This window comes from Seriola dumerili, unplaced genomic scaffold, assembly GCF_002260705.1.
Source record: "Seriola dumerili isolate Sdu_G_001 unplaced genomic scaffold, Sdu_1.0 BDQW01000723.1, whole genome shotgun sequence".
Lineage (NCBI taxonomy): Eukaryota > Metazoa > Chordata > Actinopteri > Carangiformes > Carangidae > Seriola > Seriola dumerili.
Window position 1 is genome coordinate 291,500 of NW_019174978.1, and position 18,774 is coordinate 310,273.

The 18,774-nt window shown below is 42.0% G+C and overlaps 1 protein-coding gene across 1 annotated transcript; it reads right to left on the minus strand.

The window, feature by feature from the left end:
* Positions 1-1,481: 1,481 nt before the first annotated feature.
* On the minus strand, positions 1,482-18,194 carry setd2 (SET domain containing 2). The gene is made up of 22 exons (XM_022765651.1): positions 18,178-18,194; positions 15,455-15,476; positions 11,276-15,351; positions 11,023-11,154; positions 10,504-10,632; positions 10,099-10,222; positions 9,906-9,983; positions 9,715-9,812; positions 9,387-9,519; positions 8,889-9,023; positions 8,629-8,757; positions 7,420-8,493; positions 7,254-7,302; positions 7,076-7,179; positions 6,816-6,967; positions 5,950-6,688; positions 5,489-5,614; positions 4,645-4,781; positions 4,444-4,555; positions 3,064-3,138; positions 2,779-2,880; positions 1,482-2,140 (listed from the first exon to the last, which is right to left on the minus strand). The coding sequence occupies exons 1-22, from the start codon at positions 18,192-18,194 to the stop codon at positions 1,979-1,981; spliced, it is 7,905 nt and encodes a 2,634-aa protein (XP_022621372.1). The 3' UTR covers positions 1,482-1,978.
* Positions 18,195-18,774: the final 580 nt, after the last annotated feature.

Sequence of the window (18,774 nt, forward strand, 5' to 3'; positions counted from 1 at the left end):
AGAAAGGGGAAGCACAGCAGCGCCTCTCTCCACTCGTCATGGGTCTCCATATTTAGAGTGCACTTAACATCTCTAATGAAGGCAGTCGATCACTTTGATTCCCTTTACAGGGGCCAAACATCTGGCTCAACACTGTGCGTATGTGCGATAGTGGCATTCATGCCATGTGCACCCCTTATTAGAGGAGTGAGACAATCTAAAATGGGATTGGGTACGCACTCAGCTGTTAATCATGTAAGAGAGGTCAGTCACATTTGCTTAGATCTGTTCGAGTCTATTTAACTGAAACCCGAGAGAACGCAACTCAACTGCACGGCAGGGACATAATTTTACAAAAAAGTTTATTATCTTTTAAAATGTTTGTACACTCGGTATGACAATGTGCTTACACAATACTTACAGTAGAGTAGGGTGAAACTTTGTACATAGAAAAATAATAACAAAAAAAAGAAATAAAGAAAACATGAAAATCTCCCCCACCACTGAAATAAAATAGAGGGCTGTGAGTCAGTGGGGTCCTAAGTTTGACGGACTGATGTGGTAACTGCATCAGGAGGGCTGAGCTGGTGAGGATGGGTGGGCTCACTGTGCTCCCTGACCCTAGTCTCCTGTGTGCAGCTTTGATAATTTTACACATTATTTACACTTTAAATCATGAAATGATAGTCCTTTTACAAAGTGTCTGCTTATTTAAACATTCCCAAAACTATTATTCAATATATTCACATATAAAGCAATGTACATATGTTGGAACTTTGTTTAATGCAATTTAATAGGCTGCAACAAATTGGTAACCTAATGCTAATGAGACTACCTTGACCACTGTAAAACTTGGAAATAAATGTGTGACAGTTTGTGGAGCGACCTAAGTGTCTCTAACGTCTAACTAGGACCAACAGTGATAAAAAAGCCAGAACACACAACATGTTTAGAAAATGTTAAAACTTCAATGCTACAACCTTAATTTTCAGCATCATTCCTGTGAGAAGAGGAAACAGAGCAGAACAAGTTGGGAAAGGAGTTGGACAGGAAATGAGGAAAAATTTGACACACAGCTAAACAGCACATCAAACATAGCATTCAAACCCTGCTCCCGTTATTATACATAAATCGATAAAAGACATGGAAACATTAATCTCTAACCCCTTTGCCAACCTGCTAGTCACTAGCTGATCCCTAAGTGTATTGTGAGTAAAAGCTTGTCCCGGTAAGGGCATATTTCTTGAAGCCAGAGACATGAAAAATGAAGGAATTTCCATAAGGATACCACTCTGACCTCAGCCTATATCATGCATCCATAAAACAACAGAGGCTCCAAAGTCTTGTGGTTAAGAAAGGCAGGGTTTGAGGAGTGGAAGCTTGGACCTCCACAGCCCAGTTAAAAGCAGCACCAGATACAGAGTCAGTGGCAGGGGGATTGGTTGAAGCGTGCACAAGAAAATGGGGGGCGCGGGTGGGACGGTGGGGCCCGCTGTACTGCTTCTGTTATTGATCCATTTTTTTAACAGTGGAAAGTAACAAAGAAATTTGATGTGTATGATACCAAAGCTGATTCCGTTGAGTAATCCTCATTCAGGGCTAGAAGAGTTTAAAAAGTGGAATTGAGGTGATCATCTCGGGAACATTTAAGAGCCACAAATGGGAAAAAAAAAAAAAAAAAAAAGCTAAAAATCAAACGATCAGTGAGAACATTAGTCTCTATAGCACCCCTCAGTGTCGTCCATTGAAAACACTGCACCTGGAGTCTCGGGTCGTTCAGCAGCACTCGAGTCTCCGACAGTCTCTAGTATGGGGCTCCTCCATGATCCATGGGGCCTGGAGAGCTCCTGTGCAGTGCAATTCTTAGTTATAAATACAGGTAAGAAACTACTTCACGGTTCAAGCTGGCCAGTTCATACATGTAGGAGTGAATGGAAAGGCAAATCTGTGCTTCTCCTGTGTTAACACAGAGCAAGTATAACATCTGTGGCCTCTGAGGCTAGTACACCTCTGTGTCCTCCTTGGGCCTGTATACAGAGCCAAATCTCTGCATGTACTTCTTGATGTACTCCTTGGTCTTGTGCTTCACATTCTCGTTACACTCGAGGTCCTCAGGATTCTTACAAGCTTTCAGCTCCTTATTCATAACTCCATGAGTCAGCTGGAAGATTGAGCAGAGATGAGGAGTTAGACATGTTTCTTGTCACCAGACTACAGTAAATTATATAATTACAATGTATATCTAAGTTGTGGCAGAATGGGTGGATGGTTAATTCTCTTTTAGTGACTTTGCCCTTTGTAATTGGAGACAGTAAAACACAATCTCTAAATGAGTGAACCCCAGCTTGTTTTTCTGTTTATTGTGCCCATGTCCTCAGAGTCATGGCATGTCCGAATTGTACTCAGTGCAAACCACTCCCCACATACACAATCCATGGACCGACTGGGAACCATAGAAAAAAGAATGTTGTCCTTTGAAGAAATGCTGGTTGCAAAGAGTTTTTCGAGAGGAATGAGTAAAACAAAAGAGAGGCAGATAATAGTTTACATGTACAATATGTTCTTAGTCTCTTGCAGAGACAGAATACAAAAACATTTGGCTGGAGAAAGAAATCGTGGGAGCTCAACTATTTAGTTCTGGTTTGAGGGAAACTTTGAAAACTTTTCCTTTTAAGTTAAAAGCTGACCAATACTCTCATTGTGCTCTCACCATGTAGAGGCCGGTGAAAGGTTGCAAGCTTCTCGGGGATTAATGGAAAAACTAACCGCGTGTATAAACATCTTACTGCTTAATCGTACCTTTCTAGCCAGGTGTTTGAAGTCTTCGGTGTTGCTGATGCGTCCCAATTTGCAGTCTGGCTTCCGATAAGGATTTAAACATTGCACGATGAACTGGGACATCTGAGTAACACACACAAAAAAAGACATGTAAAGAGAAGAATATGTCAAAACAAATTAGAACTTGCATGGATGGATAGAAGACATTCCCTTCAGCGTAGGCAAAGGTGTAGAGGTCTAGAAAATTTAAACATCTGGAGTTAAATAACATTGTTGCAAACACTGTTTGCAAAGACTGCGGCTTACCTCTTTCCGAAATGTCTCTTTACTCTTTTTAGCCAGTTCACTCGAAGTGTCAGCTTCAGCTGTCTTCGTGGAGAACTGTATCAACATAATAGCAGAGTGAAATGATTTGATTAAAATGCTTGTTTGCAAACAAACATAATTTGTTTCACATTGAACCCTTGGCTTTGAAAGTGTAACGTGTCACAAACAAAGTCTCATCAAATTCTACTTCTTTCATCAGACTTTTTCTTAGCTATAGGGGAAGACAGCATTAACATGTCATACAGACATCATTCAGCCGAGTAATTTCTCTGCAATAATAACCACAAGTGAGGCTCCACCTGTGCACCAGCTCAATCAAACATGGCAACTGGCTGCAGAACAGTAGCTATCAAGGTCAGTGGGGCATCAAACAGCACCTGCTCAGCAGCTACTTGACAGAAAGCAGGGATATCCTGCCAGGATGCTGACTCTCCAGCCTCAGCCTTCAACAACAAAGGCAAGCAGGCAACAGCTGACTGGCTGCACCGACAACAAAGTGGTGAGGATCAAAAGCAAGCACAAAGGTTTCACACACACAGTGCCAGGGACAAACAACCAGAAACAGTAAAACTGAACCATGTACAAGCAGGGCATATGCCATATTTTTAATGCTGGACATGGACACCACCACTGTGTAAACACATGCTGGGAAATGGTCCATGACCTTGAAGCTGTACTTGGCAGAAAACTTTGCATAAAAACATGGATCTCTACATTTCAGTTTTGATGTTTGTTTTTTTTTTTAAACTGTTACGTCTAAAAAAGACAAAAGGGACACTTATATAGTTAAGAAACCGCAAATAAATGAATGCTAGGTCTTCCAGATGGTTTTTATTATCCTCAAAGTTAGGATAAAAATGAAGAGGGAAAACAAACGAGGCAGAGGAAGAGGAGATGAGCAAAGCCACCCCTCCCTGCATGGCCTTGAGGCTAAGGGACAGACAGCTGAGCAGGGGGGTGGGGTGAGTGGATTCTCTTTTCAAATCTCAAGCCTCTATGTAGATTCTGATGAGGCCATTTTGCGAGGAGTCATCTGCGAGAACATAAACAGTCACTGAATGTGGTGTTGTGCTGATGTTTTTTTTCTTTTTTTCCTCCTTGAGACACATCTGAGAGTAATCACTAGTGCAGCATCTTCAATTACCTCAAGGAACAAACACTATAATCATGTTCTGCATCCAAGCACAAACTTTCTGGGGAACCAAACAAAAAAGTGAAGATGATTCTTCGTCATTGTCAAATGAAGGAACATAGTTTTCTCTTCACTGTTTTTCTTGTATACAAAAAAAGGTCCGGTGCACAACAACTACACACATTTAAGGTTTCATAAGACACTAAAAACGATAACTAAAAGCTCACCTTGGAAGGATTCTCATCATACGTGGGTGTTCCCAGGTCCATTTCAGATTCATGGTCCACACTAGTGTTGTCGCTACTTCCCTCCCAGGTTGGAGGGTCCCACTGTGTTTGCCTGACAGGCAGAGGGAAGTAATGTGACATAAAGATACATACAGGGGCTGTTTATAGGCACAGACACACACTGCATAGACGCATCGCTACCTTGTGACAATGTGGTAGTAGTAGATCTTCCCTTCAGGGTCTCGAGCCACTTTCCAATTGGGAGGTAGGACGATAGTTTTGGGTTTAGGGGGAGAGGGAGGAGGCAGGTCTATCACATTGTTGGGTACAATCATTTCCTAGAGAGGAGAGAAGAAATAGAAAAGAAGCATCAGTAGCAAATCCATATAGCTTCACTTCTAAGTACCAACAATTTCTTTCGGGTTTAGCTAAGAGAAAAAACCCAATTCAGGCTACAAGGTTAATGATTGTAGTTGTAGGTGAGTGTCACTTTGATTGTTATTTACAAATGGGGCCCACTGAACCCTTTCTTTTATTTGTTCTTAAGGCACTTTGTCATTATATGAGACAGGTCTTAAGAGTTGCATAATTTAAATGTCTACTACCCCCTTGTGGTCACACTGAGACATCAAAACCTCATGTAGCAAAGGTGATTTGTAAAGATGTCAAAGACCCTTGAAACTGTGATGTCAACTTCATAAAAATCGCTCCAGCTTTAAATCAGTTCAACTTAAATGCAACCTCATGCTGCCAAAAAACATGAATCCCAAACAAAACCGTGAAATATATACCCTACCTCTCTGCCCCTTTTACTAAATCAAAACCACCTCACCTCTCCTTTTCTAATATCCTTTTGGGAACAATTTTGAAATATCCCTCACTGTGTTTTGCCTCATTCTCCCGTTTCAACTAGGAATACATCACATTGCAGAAGCAAAGACACAAGTTTAAACAGCAGAAATCGTCAGTCAGAGATTAGAGATTAGGAGTAGATTTGTTTTCATTCCAAATGCTTGAGAAAATAGATGGAACTTGTATGCATTACCTGTTGCACAGTTTGGGATGTGACAATGGTGGTGACTGTGCCTCCCTGCTGCACCACCACTCCCTGTTGATGGCCGGGATACACCGGCTGGCCATGCAAGTAGCTGGCTGTGGGTTCAGTGTACGCCTTCAGAAACACAAAGTACAACCAGATCAGACAGGTACTCTATGTATTCCAGATATCTATCAAGTACAGTTGTGCATGTACTGCATTGCATTGGGTTGGGTTGTAGCATTCAATAAAAAATTAACTACATATTGTGGATTCAAATTTTATATAGTGTAAAAGTGTCTATTTAATGCAAAACATTCTATATCTATGTACACCCTTAATATGAGGTACTGTATTTCTTACATTAATGACAAAAATAAATGAATCTCTGCTTTTCAACACTGATTATTATAGAATATGAGTACAGTAAACTTCACAGTGGATATTGGACCCACACGAGGAACCCCTACCTGTATGACTGGAGTGTTAGCCTGAGGGTAGGCGGTGGGGATACTGTAGATGGTTTGGCAAGGCTGGCCCTGGTAATAGATGGCTGTCTGTGTCTGGGCTTGTGCTGGAGCTGGAGCTGTGGCATACTGCTGTGCTGGCTGGGTCTGCACAGTCACTGCCTGCTGAGTGGCAGGGTCCCAGAGAGTGGTGTAGCTCTGCTGGCTCTGTACCTGAGGGGCCGTCTGGGCTGGTACAGAGAGGACAGCTACACCTGCGTCCTGAGTTGCTACAGTTGGCTGGGCATACTGCTGGGGGTTTCCAGCTGCGAGGTTGGTGGTGGTGATGTGCTGAGAGAGATTAGAGACTGGAGTGGCTTGGGAGGTGGAGGATGGAGAGGTAAGTCCCAGGTCTGAGATAAGTCGCTGAGGAGGAGTCTGTTCATAGTTCATGGTGGGTTCAACTGAAGGGGTAGGGAGCAATACTTTGCCTGCATTGGGGTTGGTGGGATCCACAAAGGTCTGAATAGGATATCCGGGGGGGTAGGTTATATAGCCAGGGCTGGAGGCATAGGCCAGAGCAGGGTCATAAGCCATAGTTTGAAGCTGCTGCTGCTGCTGTTGTTGAAGCTGTTGTTGTTTCTGGGCTTCCCTCTGAGCAACCTCCTGCTCGAACAGCTTTCTGCGCTCCTCTGTGGACAGTTTGTTGCGCTCCTTGCCACTGACTCCTCTCGGTGTCTTGTTGCTGTTAGATGGGTCAAACCTTGAAAATTCAGAGAACAATACCACAGCTGAATACCAAAACTTTACCATGTTATGCAGTATACAAAAGTATTCACTGCTCATGGAAGACACTTCACAGTGTTTCCCCCAGGGACGATAATTCTTACCGTTCTTCAGTGCGTCGACTGCTCCTTTCATAGGATGATGGTGGAGACACAGAGCGTCTCCTCCGTCTCTCAGTGCTGCGGGGAGTTTTGTCAGAGACTCGATCTCGATCACGGTCCCGGTCCCTGTCTCGGTCACGATCCCGGTCACGATCCCGATCCCGATCCCTATCCCTATCTCTATCCCGATCCCGATCCCGATCTCTGTCTCTGTCTCTGTCCCAGTCTCGATCTCGATCTCGATCTCTGTCTCTGTCTCTGTCATAGTCTCTGTCTCGTTCCCTCTCCTTCTCTCGCTCCCTTTCACGTTCTCGGCTCCCAGAAGTGTTGCGTGGTGTCAAAGCTGTGTCTCGATCTCGGCTGCGATCTGTGAGAAAATCAAATCAGTCCAAACTGTATGGAAATAATTCTGTGCCAAAAATCAGCAATGAACTAACTTACCATTTGCTTCCTTTTCGACCTGACTCTTCTTTGGTATTCTGTACACCTCCTGAAAGGACAAGCATAACTTTGACTTCAAACTTCAGATTACAATACCATGCAAACAGATTACAAACAGAAAATGGGTAATACTTTACATTTTTATACATGTTTGACAATGTCTCACCTTTAGATCCTTCCAGCTATCCAGAAGCCTGGCAGCCATGCCGCTAATGTCCAAAGTAGTGAGCGGGGGCTCCTGACTCCTCTCACTCTCCACATCTGAGACACCTTCCTCTTCATCCTGAGAAGGAGTTCCTATCACTGATGGGTCCACAGGGGCCACTGTGACCTCAGAGGGCATACTGGCTTCTGGGATCTCAGAGCTTGGGGGAGCATCAGTGGTAGATTCACCAGGTTGCACTTCACTGTCAAGAGGAGCCTTCTCAGGCTCTTGTGTCTCTGCCTGTGCTTCCATCTGCTCTGAAGGCTGCTCAGGTGGAAGTTCAGAAACACCTGTTTGGATGGACTGACTCTCTGGCTCAAGAACTTTTACAGCAGACTGGTCACTTTCCAGTTCAGCCTTTTCTGTCACTGCCAGACTGGCCTGCTCCTCCACACTCTCCTGTTCCTCGCCAGTCTCCTTTGACTCCTCAGGTTCATCCTTCAGACCCTCACTTGTGTCCTCTTTCATCTCAGTGTCCTTCTTCTCCAAATCCAACTCCACTTTGTCTTTCTCCTCCTCAGTTTGAGGTTGGGGCTGAGTGCTAGAACTCATCCCTGCCTCTTCCTGTTTCTCCCCTTCGACCTCTTTCTCTGACTCTTCCATCGCATCTTTTGTTGGATCTGTGGCTTCACACACTGGGTCTGCCTTCAACTGTTTGCCGTCAGGGAGTCCTGCGTGTGAGTTTTCATCTTCCTCCTCATCATCATCTTCCTCCTCCTCCTCCTTCCCATCAGATGCTTTGCTAGCATCAGAGAGTGCACTGTCTAGACTGTTTTCACTGATGATTTTAAGGCGGCGGTACACAGCAGGTTTGGAGGTGTCACCATCTAATTCGGGTCCCAGTTTGGTGGAGGAACCATCAGGAGTGTTGAGGGGTGTTTGAGCACGGGAGGTGTTCTCACTGGAGTAGCCATCCATCTCAGCAGGGTGAGGGAGAGTTTTTGTTTGGGCCCATCGCTGAATGAAGGTCAGGACTCTGCTCTCTTCCAACATGTTCTTAGTTGAGATGGGAAGCACAGCCAGCGTCTTCATGATCTGTGAGCAAAATATATAATCAGTGATCAAACAGCAAATAGCTGTATATATGACCATACAGGCTTTGAGGGATTTAATAATTTAAACACATTATGGGTGAGATAATAAAAAAAAAAAATCAATGACATAATTCACCTCTAACTGCAATTTGATGTTGTTTGCACTGTTGCCTTTGGCTTCAGAAAGCTCCACCATGAAGATCCACAGCAGAGACAATCCATGATGGTCCAGGAACTGCTTCAGGCATGATGGATTTTGAGTATCCTGTGTAAAACAAGCATATTACCTACTGCAAATGACAATAAGAAGTAAGGTCTCAACATTCTAGCTAAATCATAACAGGAGAGTAGTGCTAACTATTTTGTGAAACTAGTCGTTAATCACTCAGGTCATACTTGTATGAGCTTGAGACAGATGAGTTTCTGCTCCATGGTCTCCACTCGGACCATTAGTCTGCAGAGAGACACCACCTGTTTCTCATCATACAGGCCTTCTCCATTCTCCAGTAGCGCCTCCAGTTCCTCATCAACCTGTGGAAGGACAATATGGGTATATATAGGTTATTATTGAGAGTGTTGTTAACACATTTCGGCATGTATTAATACAATTTACAACTGACATCATGATGGCAAATACGTAATGGTAATGACATGGGAGTACAAGTTACTGTTATTGTGATTAGCCCTGTTTAAATACATTACCATTATTACAATTAACCATTTTACCATACTAAAAAATCAAACATTACTAGGCTCTAGTAGCTTGTGATGGGCATTAGTACTTTTTAATACTACAATATTCTGTCTTTTGTGTTTGCAAATAATTGCTCTCCAGACAGTTCACATTTCAAACAGATGACAGAAAGAATTTCAAATATGACTGGAAGAACTGACCGTGGTGAGAGCACTCTTTCGACTGCGGTCTTTCTTCATCTTCCCTCCAGCTGCTCGAACACTAACTCTGTTCTCTCCACCCAGGAAGCCTCTGCAGCTGGGTGCGCCACAGAAGCATTTCTGTGCTTCTTTGCTGGAGGGTTAAATAAAACAAAGGTGAAATCACCAAGATAAAACCACCAGTTTAATGGTTAAATAACCTCTTGTTATGTCCCCTAACTATGTGAACAAATAGAACATATCTACATCTATTGTTTTCACACATGCAATAAAAGCATAGAGAGCAGAAAATACAAGTTTGAAAAAAATAACTGCAGAGAAACGGTACCCGTATCTCTGGAACTGGTAATCAAATGTCAGTTCAGTCCCTGCAGTGACGGCCTTGGTGGTGAAGAACCCAACTCTAAGCTGGCCATTAACGGTCCACTGAAATGGGGTACAAAATTACCATCAGTTAATTCAGCTTTTAGCAGGGTAACCTGAAAAGTAATATCCAAGGGCTTTCTTTTGCCACTGTACCTTTTGGGTCTCACAGTTGGGCTCACAGCTGTGGTTCATGAACCGGGAGCAATTTCCCTTTAACGTTGCATCAATGATCTGAAGAGACATAATACAATGTCAAGTACTTCTGCCAGCTACTTTACCTGAGTCATTAGACCAGATTGCAGTTTAAATATGAACATTAAGTGCAATGTGTTGCACAATTTCTTACCTCATTATTTTTTAGAGACATGAAGTAGTAATGGATGTTCTTATTGCGAGCATATTCTTTCACTCTTGTTTTGAACTCCTTGTGGTCCAGCACCTCCCCGCAGTATTCCAGTACAAAGGTGTTTCTGAGACAGAAATAAAAACAAACCGGTTTGACGATCATCCTGTCTGTGTTTTCAACGATTACATTTCAAAACATTGACTTGCTCAAACATTGCATATTTTGTTTAGGATTGCAATTATTTTTTTAATGTACAAAAGGAAACAACATGAGCACCTTTATGATGTAGCCTACTATAATCCAACAGAGTAAGCAGCCACGAAATAACTACTTGTGTTGGAACCTTTCAATGTTAAATGGTAGAAAACATTTAAAATGTTGTACTGAATACTTAAAGAGGCTTACGAAGTCAAGTCTTTAGCTGCCCGTAGACCCCAGCCTTTGTCTTCTGTGAGGATAACTTCAAAGTCTGCATGTTGTTTCATCTGAAAGCGTCGATTAGAGCAGTAGACTCCATTTAAGCATCGTGATGAGCTGGAAAGAAGAAAAAATGTATACAAAAAAAAAAATGACAATGTTAAGGTCAAGCTCCAAAACATTTGTTGACAAAATCTGTAGAGTTAGATAGTAAACAAAATGATTGATACTGCCTCTTTTCTTGTCTTATTTGGAGCACCGTGTTACCAGATTTCCTACCGCTTAAGCATTATATTTACATTTACATCAACAAATATAATTTGTCAGGCTCTCGAAAATGAAATGAAACGGTATGTGAACAGTACTAGTCTATGGCCTTCTTTACTAATTGTGCAATCCTTTCAATACTAACGACTCAAAATGTGTTTGTTGTATTTTCGGGTTTGCCTCACCTATCCTAATCTCTTACATGTTGTGGTACAGCTTTAACAGTAATAATCAACTTACCACTCAATCATCAGCAGCCGATTTAAACAGTCTTCCCCACATGCCAATACTCCCCTTGAGCGCTCCTCTCTGGGCAGCACTGGGCACTCACACTGCATCCTCTTTATATCTCGATGAGATTTGCTTTTCTTTCTGCAAATAAAAGTTTAAAACTTTCAAAGCTCAAACCTGAAAGTATGTAAGTGTTTTCTTATGAGGTCGTTCATTGCTTAAACAAACATCGCTTATCCAGTCAGGCTGGATAACATCTTACCTCTCAGTCAAGTAGAGGTTCTCCTCAATCAGGTCAAAGTAAGGGGGCATCTTTTTAGACTTGGAATGCTCTTTCCATTTATTGGCATCTTGAAAGTCCTGCAGAGTGAGTGATGGACGTTGCGCCTCAGCTTTGACAAGAGTTTCCTTAGAGATGTCAATATCTCCTTGACGCTCCCTTTTGCCTGCAGGCCCAGCCTCTGCCTCATTGTCTGAATCTGACTCAATCTCCGGCCGCCTTTTCTTGGGAGGGCCTCTCCCTCTGTGGGGTCTAAAATTGTCTTCTCTAGGGGGGTCAGGCACAACAGAGCCCCTACTGTTGCTGCTTATTTCATGCCCTTGTACAAAGCTTGATGACCCTGCAGTGTTAGGTCCATTCCATTCAACAGCTGTTTTACTAAGATCTGATGGTTTATCCCCACTGTAGTCGTCATGGTCATTAGTTAGAGAGTCAGGATGGATTTCACCTGCTGGATCCTGATAATGTTCATGTGCATGGAGGTAAGGTTTTCTGCTAGTCTGCATGTTTGGGGATTGATGGTTCCAGATGGCATTATTCTGCCTGTGCTCCTGTCCCTTGGGAGAGTTTCCCACCAACTTAGTGTTTGTTAACTGTGGCCCATGACTGCTATCAGGCTGCTGGTATGTACTACTTGGCTGCTCTGTTTGCGAAAACTCCCAACCCAGGATGAATCCATTCTTGTCATTGATATTGTCAGCATTTGAGAAATCACCTTGTTGATAATGGGAGTACAGCCGTTCACCTCTGCTACTTAAAGTGTGCTGTTTGTGCCCTTGTTCACACTGTCTGGAATTATCAAGGCTGTGAGCAGGATCTGTGGCACTTCCATGGGCACTGATACGACCAGCCATGTAAGGCAGGGCACTGATGGTACTGGAACCCTCAGAGTGACTGGTGCTGTCAATCATATTGCTCTGGGATTGACACAACATACTGCTATTGGATGAGTTATTTACACCAGCAAATGGACCACTGGTCTCCCCAAATACAGTGGAAGGACTCTGTCTTTGTTGGGAGCTGACTTCATTTGGGACTTCATGGGTATTCATGTCAGCTGCTGTATTGGCATTGTGCAGTTCTGAAATATTCATAGGACTACAGGAAGCTCCCGTGTCCTTGGTATCCATTGTTAGGGAAGAATTCTTTGGCACCACCACCACAGAGTGCAATCGTTTTATAGCCTCACCACAATCGGAGTCGTACTCCGAGTTATCACTATCACTGCCCTCACTCTGTCCTCCTAATGCATCCTGATGAAGTGATGTTCTCTTACTCAATTTGTTTTTGTGACCGCTGTCCTTTGATGTTTCATTGAGGTCATTTCCATTCCAACTGTTAATCTTTGCCGCTGCATCAACCTGGGATGTATCATTTATGTGCAGAGGCTCATCTGTGTTTGTTTTTTGAGAAACAGTCAGTTTTAAGTCACAGTGGTCAATGCTGGTGCTTGCTCGTGAAGGCTCACTTTGGTCTTTGTATTTATCGATCATGGATGTGCTGTCTGAGCCGACCTCCTGCTTAGAGATCTCAGTCTGCTTTACCAGTGTGGAATGTGTTTCAGGTTCTGGTTGAATATTATCTTTAATATCAGAGTCTTGTTGGCTATTGTCTTTAGAAAACTCTATTTTTTTGACAGAGATTACTTTTTTAACAGTAGGCTTACTCTCTGCACTAAGCATCCTCTGTGAATTATCACTCTCTGAGGTGTCCTGCCCAACAATATCCCACCGGGACTTTTTGGTAGTACCGCCGCTCTTTTTAACGGTATCTATACTTTGTTGTCCACATGTGTGCTGGTTCTCAGGTTCAGGACACAGTGACTCCAATTTGAGTGGCATGCTTGTGTCAGACTGCTTCTCGACCATATTCAGCTCAACAGTCTCTTGTTTAGTGTTCTGCTGGACATTATGTGTAACAGGTACATCTGCTATATCAGGTGAGGACTTTGGCCCTGGCGAACAGCCAACAACTTTCTTTTCCTGGCTGTACACTATACTTTCAGTACTACTGCATGAATTTAAGACAGCTGCATCTGAGTTCACATGCGGTTGATTAGAAGAAAGGCTATCCTTCACATTGGTCAAGTTTTCCAGGGAAGCATTTACATGCTTTAGGCTTTCACTTGAGGTTATAGCTGAGGTATCTTTATTCTCAACTTCAAGACCTGATTTAGTTTCTTTTGCTCTTGTAGATGATGGTTCTTGCAAACCCTTTTCAGTACATGAAACTATCTCCTTAACATCCTGATTACCAAGTTCATTTCCATCTTGATGGGAATCTGATTTTTCTTTTTCACTCTGAGAACAAAGTTCTGTGGTGGTTGCACATGACGGTGCTTTGCTGGAACTGTGAAACATGTCATCTGATTGTCTATCATGTCCAGTGGTTTTCACAGAAGATCTAGAAGGGGTCATCTGTTTCGAATCTGGTCTACTGGTTTTCTTTAGGGAGTTTTTACTCTTCTCCTCTGAGCCAGAGCTTTTGTCAAAGCCCTGTGATGATTTTCCTTTATGATCTGCCTCAGAGTCACTGGAACTGCTTTTTTGGCATTTTTCATGTGTTTGAGAGTGGGTATGCATACTGGAAGAGGAGGATTTGTTGTTGGTCTCTGACTTGTGATGGATGCTAGGTTTACGGTAACTGGAGTCCAGATCAGGAGAGCACTTACGCTGTGAATCAGAGTCTGATAATCGTTTTGAAGTCCTTTCAGATTTTGATGATTGTGTTCTTTTATCTATCTCTGAAGAGTGAGGAGAATCTACAGATTTGGAGACTTTCTCTGATTTTGAGTAAGAGGATGATGATTTTGACTCTTTATGTGAGCTTGAATGGACAGACGATCTACTCGAGTCACTTGTCCTTGTCCTTGTTTTTCTATGGTCATCCTCAGAGTCAGAACTGTCCCGAGTTCTGTCAGTGCGAGAACGAGAACGTCTTCTCTCTCTGCGTGGAGAACTCCTGTGTGATCGCCGGTCAGAGTCATGATAGTATGACCTTTCAGAGCGTGATCCTCTGTCACCTCTGGACCTCTCTGATCTGGAGTGAGATGAACTTGTTCGAGACCCTCTTGATCGAGACCGTGATCTAGACCTGGACCTTCTTCGATCTTTGTCTGATCGAGCCGAGCGTGATGATGTGTGTCTAGAATCACGGTCTGATTTGGAGTAACTAGAAGACCTTTCGTGATTCTCTGACCGCTTTGAGCAACTTTTTTCCTTCTCCTCCACATGTGAACCAGAGGAAGACTTTTTTACCTCTTTGCTCCTGCTGTCAGAGTTTGTTTTACTTTTGGAGTCAACTGATTTGCAACTGGAAGACATCTGGACTGAATCTCCATCAGATTCTGAGCCAGGGGGCGCACTATTAGACTGGGACCTGGTTTTCCTTTTGTATACCTTATCCTGCTCAGTACTGCTGGAAGTCTCTCCATCTTTTCCTGAGGAAGCAGCGGGCTTCTTGAGGCTTGGGGTTACCCTCATCTCAGAGGCTTCAATGTGAGCATTCTCAGACGGGCAGACATCAACGACATTCTGAGACTGGGGTGTTGGGAATTCAGTTGCACTCTTACTTGCTGACTTCTGCAAAAACTGCAATTCAGAGGAAAGCTGCTCCTCTGGCATAAAAGATGTTGGTTTCTCTTCAGTCACAGAGACACTGAGAAGTTGCTTCTTGAAATGCATCTTTGCCAAGTCTGGTTTCAGTTTAGTGGCTGAGGAGACTGGTGTTTGAGAAGGTGTCTCTGCTATTGATGTTGGCACCACAGGTGTCTGCTTTTGTTCAGTTTTGCTGTCTGTACTCTGCCCTCCTTTGTCTGAGACTGACTGTGACAAGGCAGCCTGAGGTTCGGCGACGGTCTTGTCAGGGCTGGCAGGGATGAAGAACAGGCTCTGCAGTGGCTTCTTGGTATGTGAGAAGCTGAAGGACACTTTCTGACGACCCTGATCCTCTAGGTTGACCTTCGTCTTGGTCCCTTTAGGCAAGAGATGGTTGGACAGCATCACTCTGGGAGACAGGCTTTTCATTAGAGCTGCCTTGGATAGGCCTTCAACCTTTACCTGCAATAATAGAAAAAAGAACACAAGTATGTGAAATTAGACATAGGGGTTGTATCATAACAAATGTTGCTAAATTGCTCACTAGCTTTGTGTTAAAACTTACCGAGGCACCACTCCCCTCCTCTCTGTGGTTACATCAGACACCATGGGAACATGAAAGAGAGAAAAGACAAATCAATTTGCGCAGTTCATATAAAAGTAGGTAACAACTTTAAGATACTCAGGGAAGATAAGAGAAAACAATTCTCAAGGTAACCTTGCTGGATGTGAACATGTCCCTCTTTAATTCTGTTTTCCCTTGTTTTCCCTGTTCTTAAAGTGCAAAAAGCCATTTATACAAAGAATAAGCATGCTTGAGATTTGTCTCAGAGTTTAAACTAGGAAATACTAATAGAGTGCATTTTTAAATCATCTCAACCATTTCATCTAAACCACTTTCATTTTTTTTGTAGTTTGCGTTTTTGAGTTTGACAGGAAATAGGAGAAATGGCTGACATGCAACAAAACCAGGGATGGATTCCAATTCAGAGCACAGAAGTCATGTCTTAGTTTGTGTCTAGGCTACTTGCCCAACTTGGCACAGTGACAGGGAAAGAGACAGTGACTGAAAGAAATGGATATAAATGAAAGGTCAATGATAGAAGGTATTCCTGTGCTATCAAATTCATTGGCCAATAAATGTTATATATACTGGATGACTGGAATAGTAAATTCAAAACATAAATGAAAAATGTCTTACTAATTTAAACAGAAGAATACTTGTATAGTTCCTTTTTATTTCTGAACTTTTTATGTTGGATGATACTGGTGGAAATCAAGATTTTGCTCAAAATTAAATAAATGCTCAGCATTTGGAGACCAAACATACCCACTATGGCTGCTATGTATTGGGAAAGCTGCATTTTAAAAAGTAAACAAAAACTAGCTGTATCTGCAGACAGTATGTGGTCAGTGGATTGAAATTTGTTTTTTACAACATGTATATATATATGTATGTATATATACGTATACGTGTATACGTGTATATATATATACACACACACACACAGTGAGTGTGTAGTTTGAGAAATGTTGCACAAAAGGAAACCTGAATGCATACAAGATACATAAGCCGAGATAAATCGATAACAGCAATTTACCATTTCAGCAGTGTTTTTCAACTTGTGCAAATGCCTTACATTAAGTTTGTGATATTTCTGCTGAGTGTGGTCAAAGGATAGGTTTACAGACTTGACTTTAAGTATACAAGACAAACCAACGAAAAACTAACTGCAAACAAACTGTAAACAAAACATGGAGTATATTTAGATGATCTATTAGCATTTTTCCATCGCATAATACTGACTCGGTAACACACAAAGCTACGTGACATACACACGAACAATGGAAGATAACGAAGGGATATCAAACAGAGAAACATCTGCACCTCCTCAATTGACCCTGGGGAGGTTTTGCAGGTTGCCATATTAAAAGTAACCAGTGGCAGCATGAACAGCTTCAAATCCTGAGCAATGTATCAAGTGCATGGTTGAAACTATCTTAACAGGACAAACAGAATGCTGGCACTCACAGATAAATAAATTCATGTTTAATTTGTTTTTTTGCCCCATGTTAAACAGGAAAATTATGTATCTGTGAGAGCTGGCATTTTGTTTGTCCACCCATACTAAAAATACAGTAAAATAACAAACAAAAATGTCACAGGCAGTGAGCGGTATACAGTTGCTTGGATATTTAAAAATGGCACATTTGTTCAGAACATCCCGTCTCACACAGTGATGACACAGTAGTGACAATTATTTCTGACCAATCAGTAGTCTCTAATGTTTTCATGTCACCTTTTTAGTATCGCCTCAGCTTGCTTGGAACCTCAGCGGAGGTAATACCAAAAAAATAACAGGTACCAGGTTCTATCCACAATTTTTGCCCAGTGGAAAACAAAAAAGGTGAGTAGTTGAGTTAATTTGGGTCGGTACCATTCAGCGGAAAAGGTCCATTTAACAAGGGTGGAAATAAACAAATTACAAAAAAAAAACAAAAACAAAGAGGCACAGAAATGTTGACTATTCAATGTGTAAAAAAAGGAATAATTGGGTTCTTGTTCCTCTTTCTGTCCTATTAAAGCGTGCATGTTTTCCTTAGGGTAGGCTCAATATGGGTGCTAGGCAACAACTGGGTCATTTAATCCTTTAGGATTTAATTTCTCCTTTTTCTGTGACCTTCAAAACGAGACACTTCTGCGGGGACATTCAAATATATACTAAGGGCTATAACAGGCAGCCTAAAATCAAATGATTAATGGACTGGACCTACTAAACATAGAACGTCACCTTTCTCAATTCATGTAGCAAAAGTTTTTTTTTTCTTACACAAAATACAGGAATGTTATTCATATGTAGTTTCCAAAACCAAGCATTGTGTTGATATAGTCATTTTGTTCATGCAAGAGAGTTACACCATAAATCTTCACTTTTTATTTAGAGGCATTTCTACCCTGGCATACTACTGCTTGTGAAGACAACATGTTTTCTAATGTCAAATTTAAAATAAGAGCCAAAAACTTTTTGCAGAGGACAGTCTTGTATTCTTGATTGTCAAATAACTGTCATTGTACAAATAATGACAGAGCCTTGGGCTTGGGATGACCCTGAACTCAAAATCGTTTACCAGTAAATAGTTGCAAGAAAGATGTGCACATACTGCATCCAAAATAAAACACAACTTGGTAACCACACTATACATATTTCCAAATTCATATCAAATGACTCAAAACAAGAGTATACACTTTGAGTTGCATTCTTTGCTGTCTAATACCTGATCTCTGACCTGAGTAGAGTGTCCATTGAGAAACTCGTCTAGGATTAGTAGGCCTGAAGAGGCTGCTGGCCAAGAATAATCCAAATCAGAGAAATGAGCCCTCCAAAGTGACGGGACACCTGACAAAAAGAAAGATAGGGTTGCAATGAACTGAGTCTCGCATGTCCACAACATCTTACAGCTAGTCTTTCAGGAACTTTCATAATTTTGACATCATCAGCATCTAAGAGAAGTCCTTCAAATGCAGAAATTCGGGTTTTTGTTTGACTCAATAAATATAGTGTTTAATGATGTACTGTGTGCAAAAAACACTATATGTGTGTCCATGTGTGTACACCAGGTCAAACAGTAAGTTGTGTCACATGCTTTCAGCTGCTGTATTAACGACTTCTTCAAGCGTCCCTTCCTAAAATTCTACTTATCTATCATTGCAATGTGGCAGACCCCTTGCACGTCTAAATGAGCGTGTCTGCTATGACAAAGATTTCTCTCACCTTGGCGGGCTGTCTATCTCTACTGTTGTCGCTTTAATTGCATCTCAGCAACAACAAAAATAAAATGTTACGTTGATCTGTGGCTTATAAATAGTACTATTATGAGCGAAAA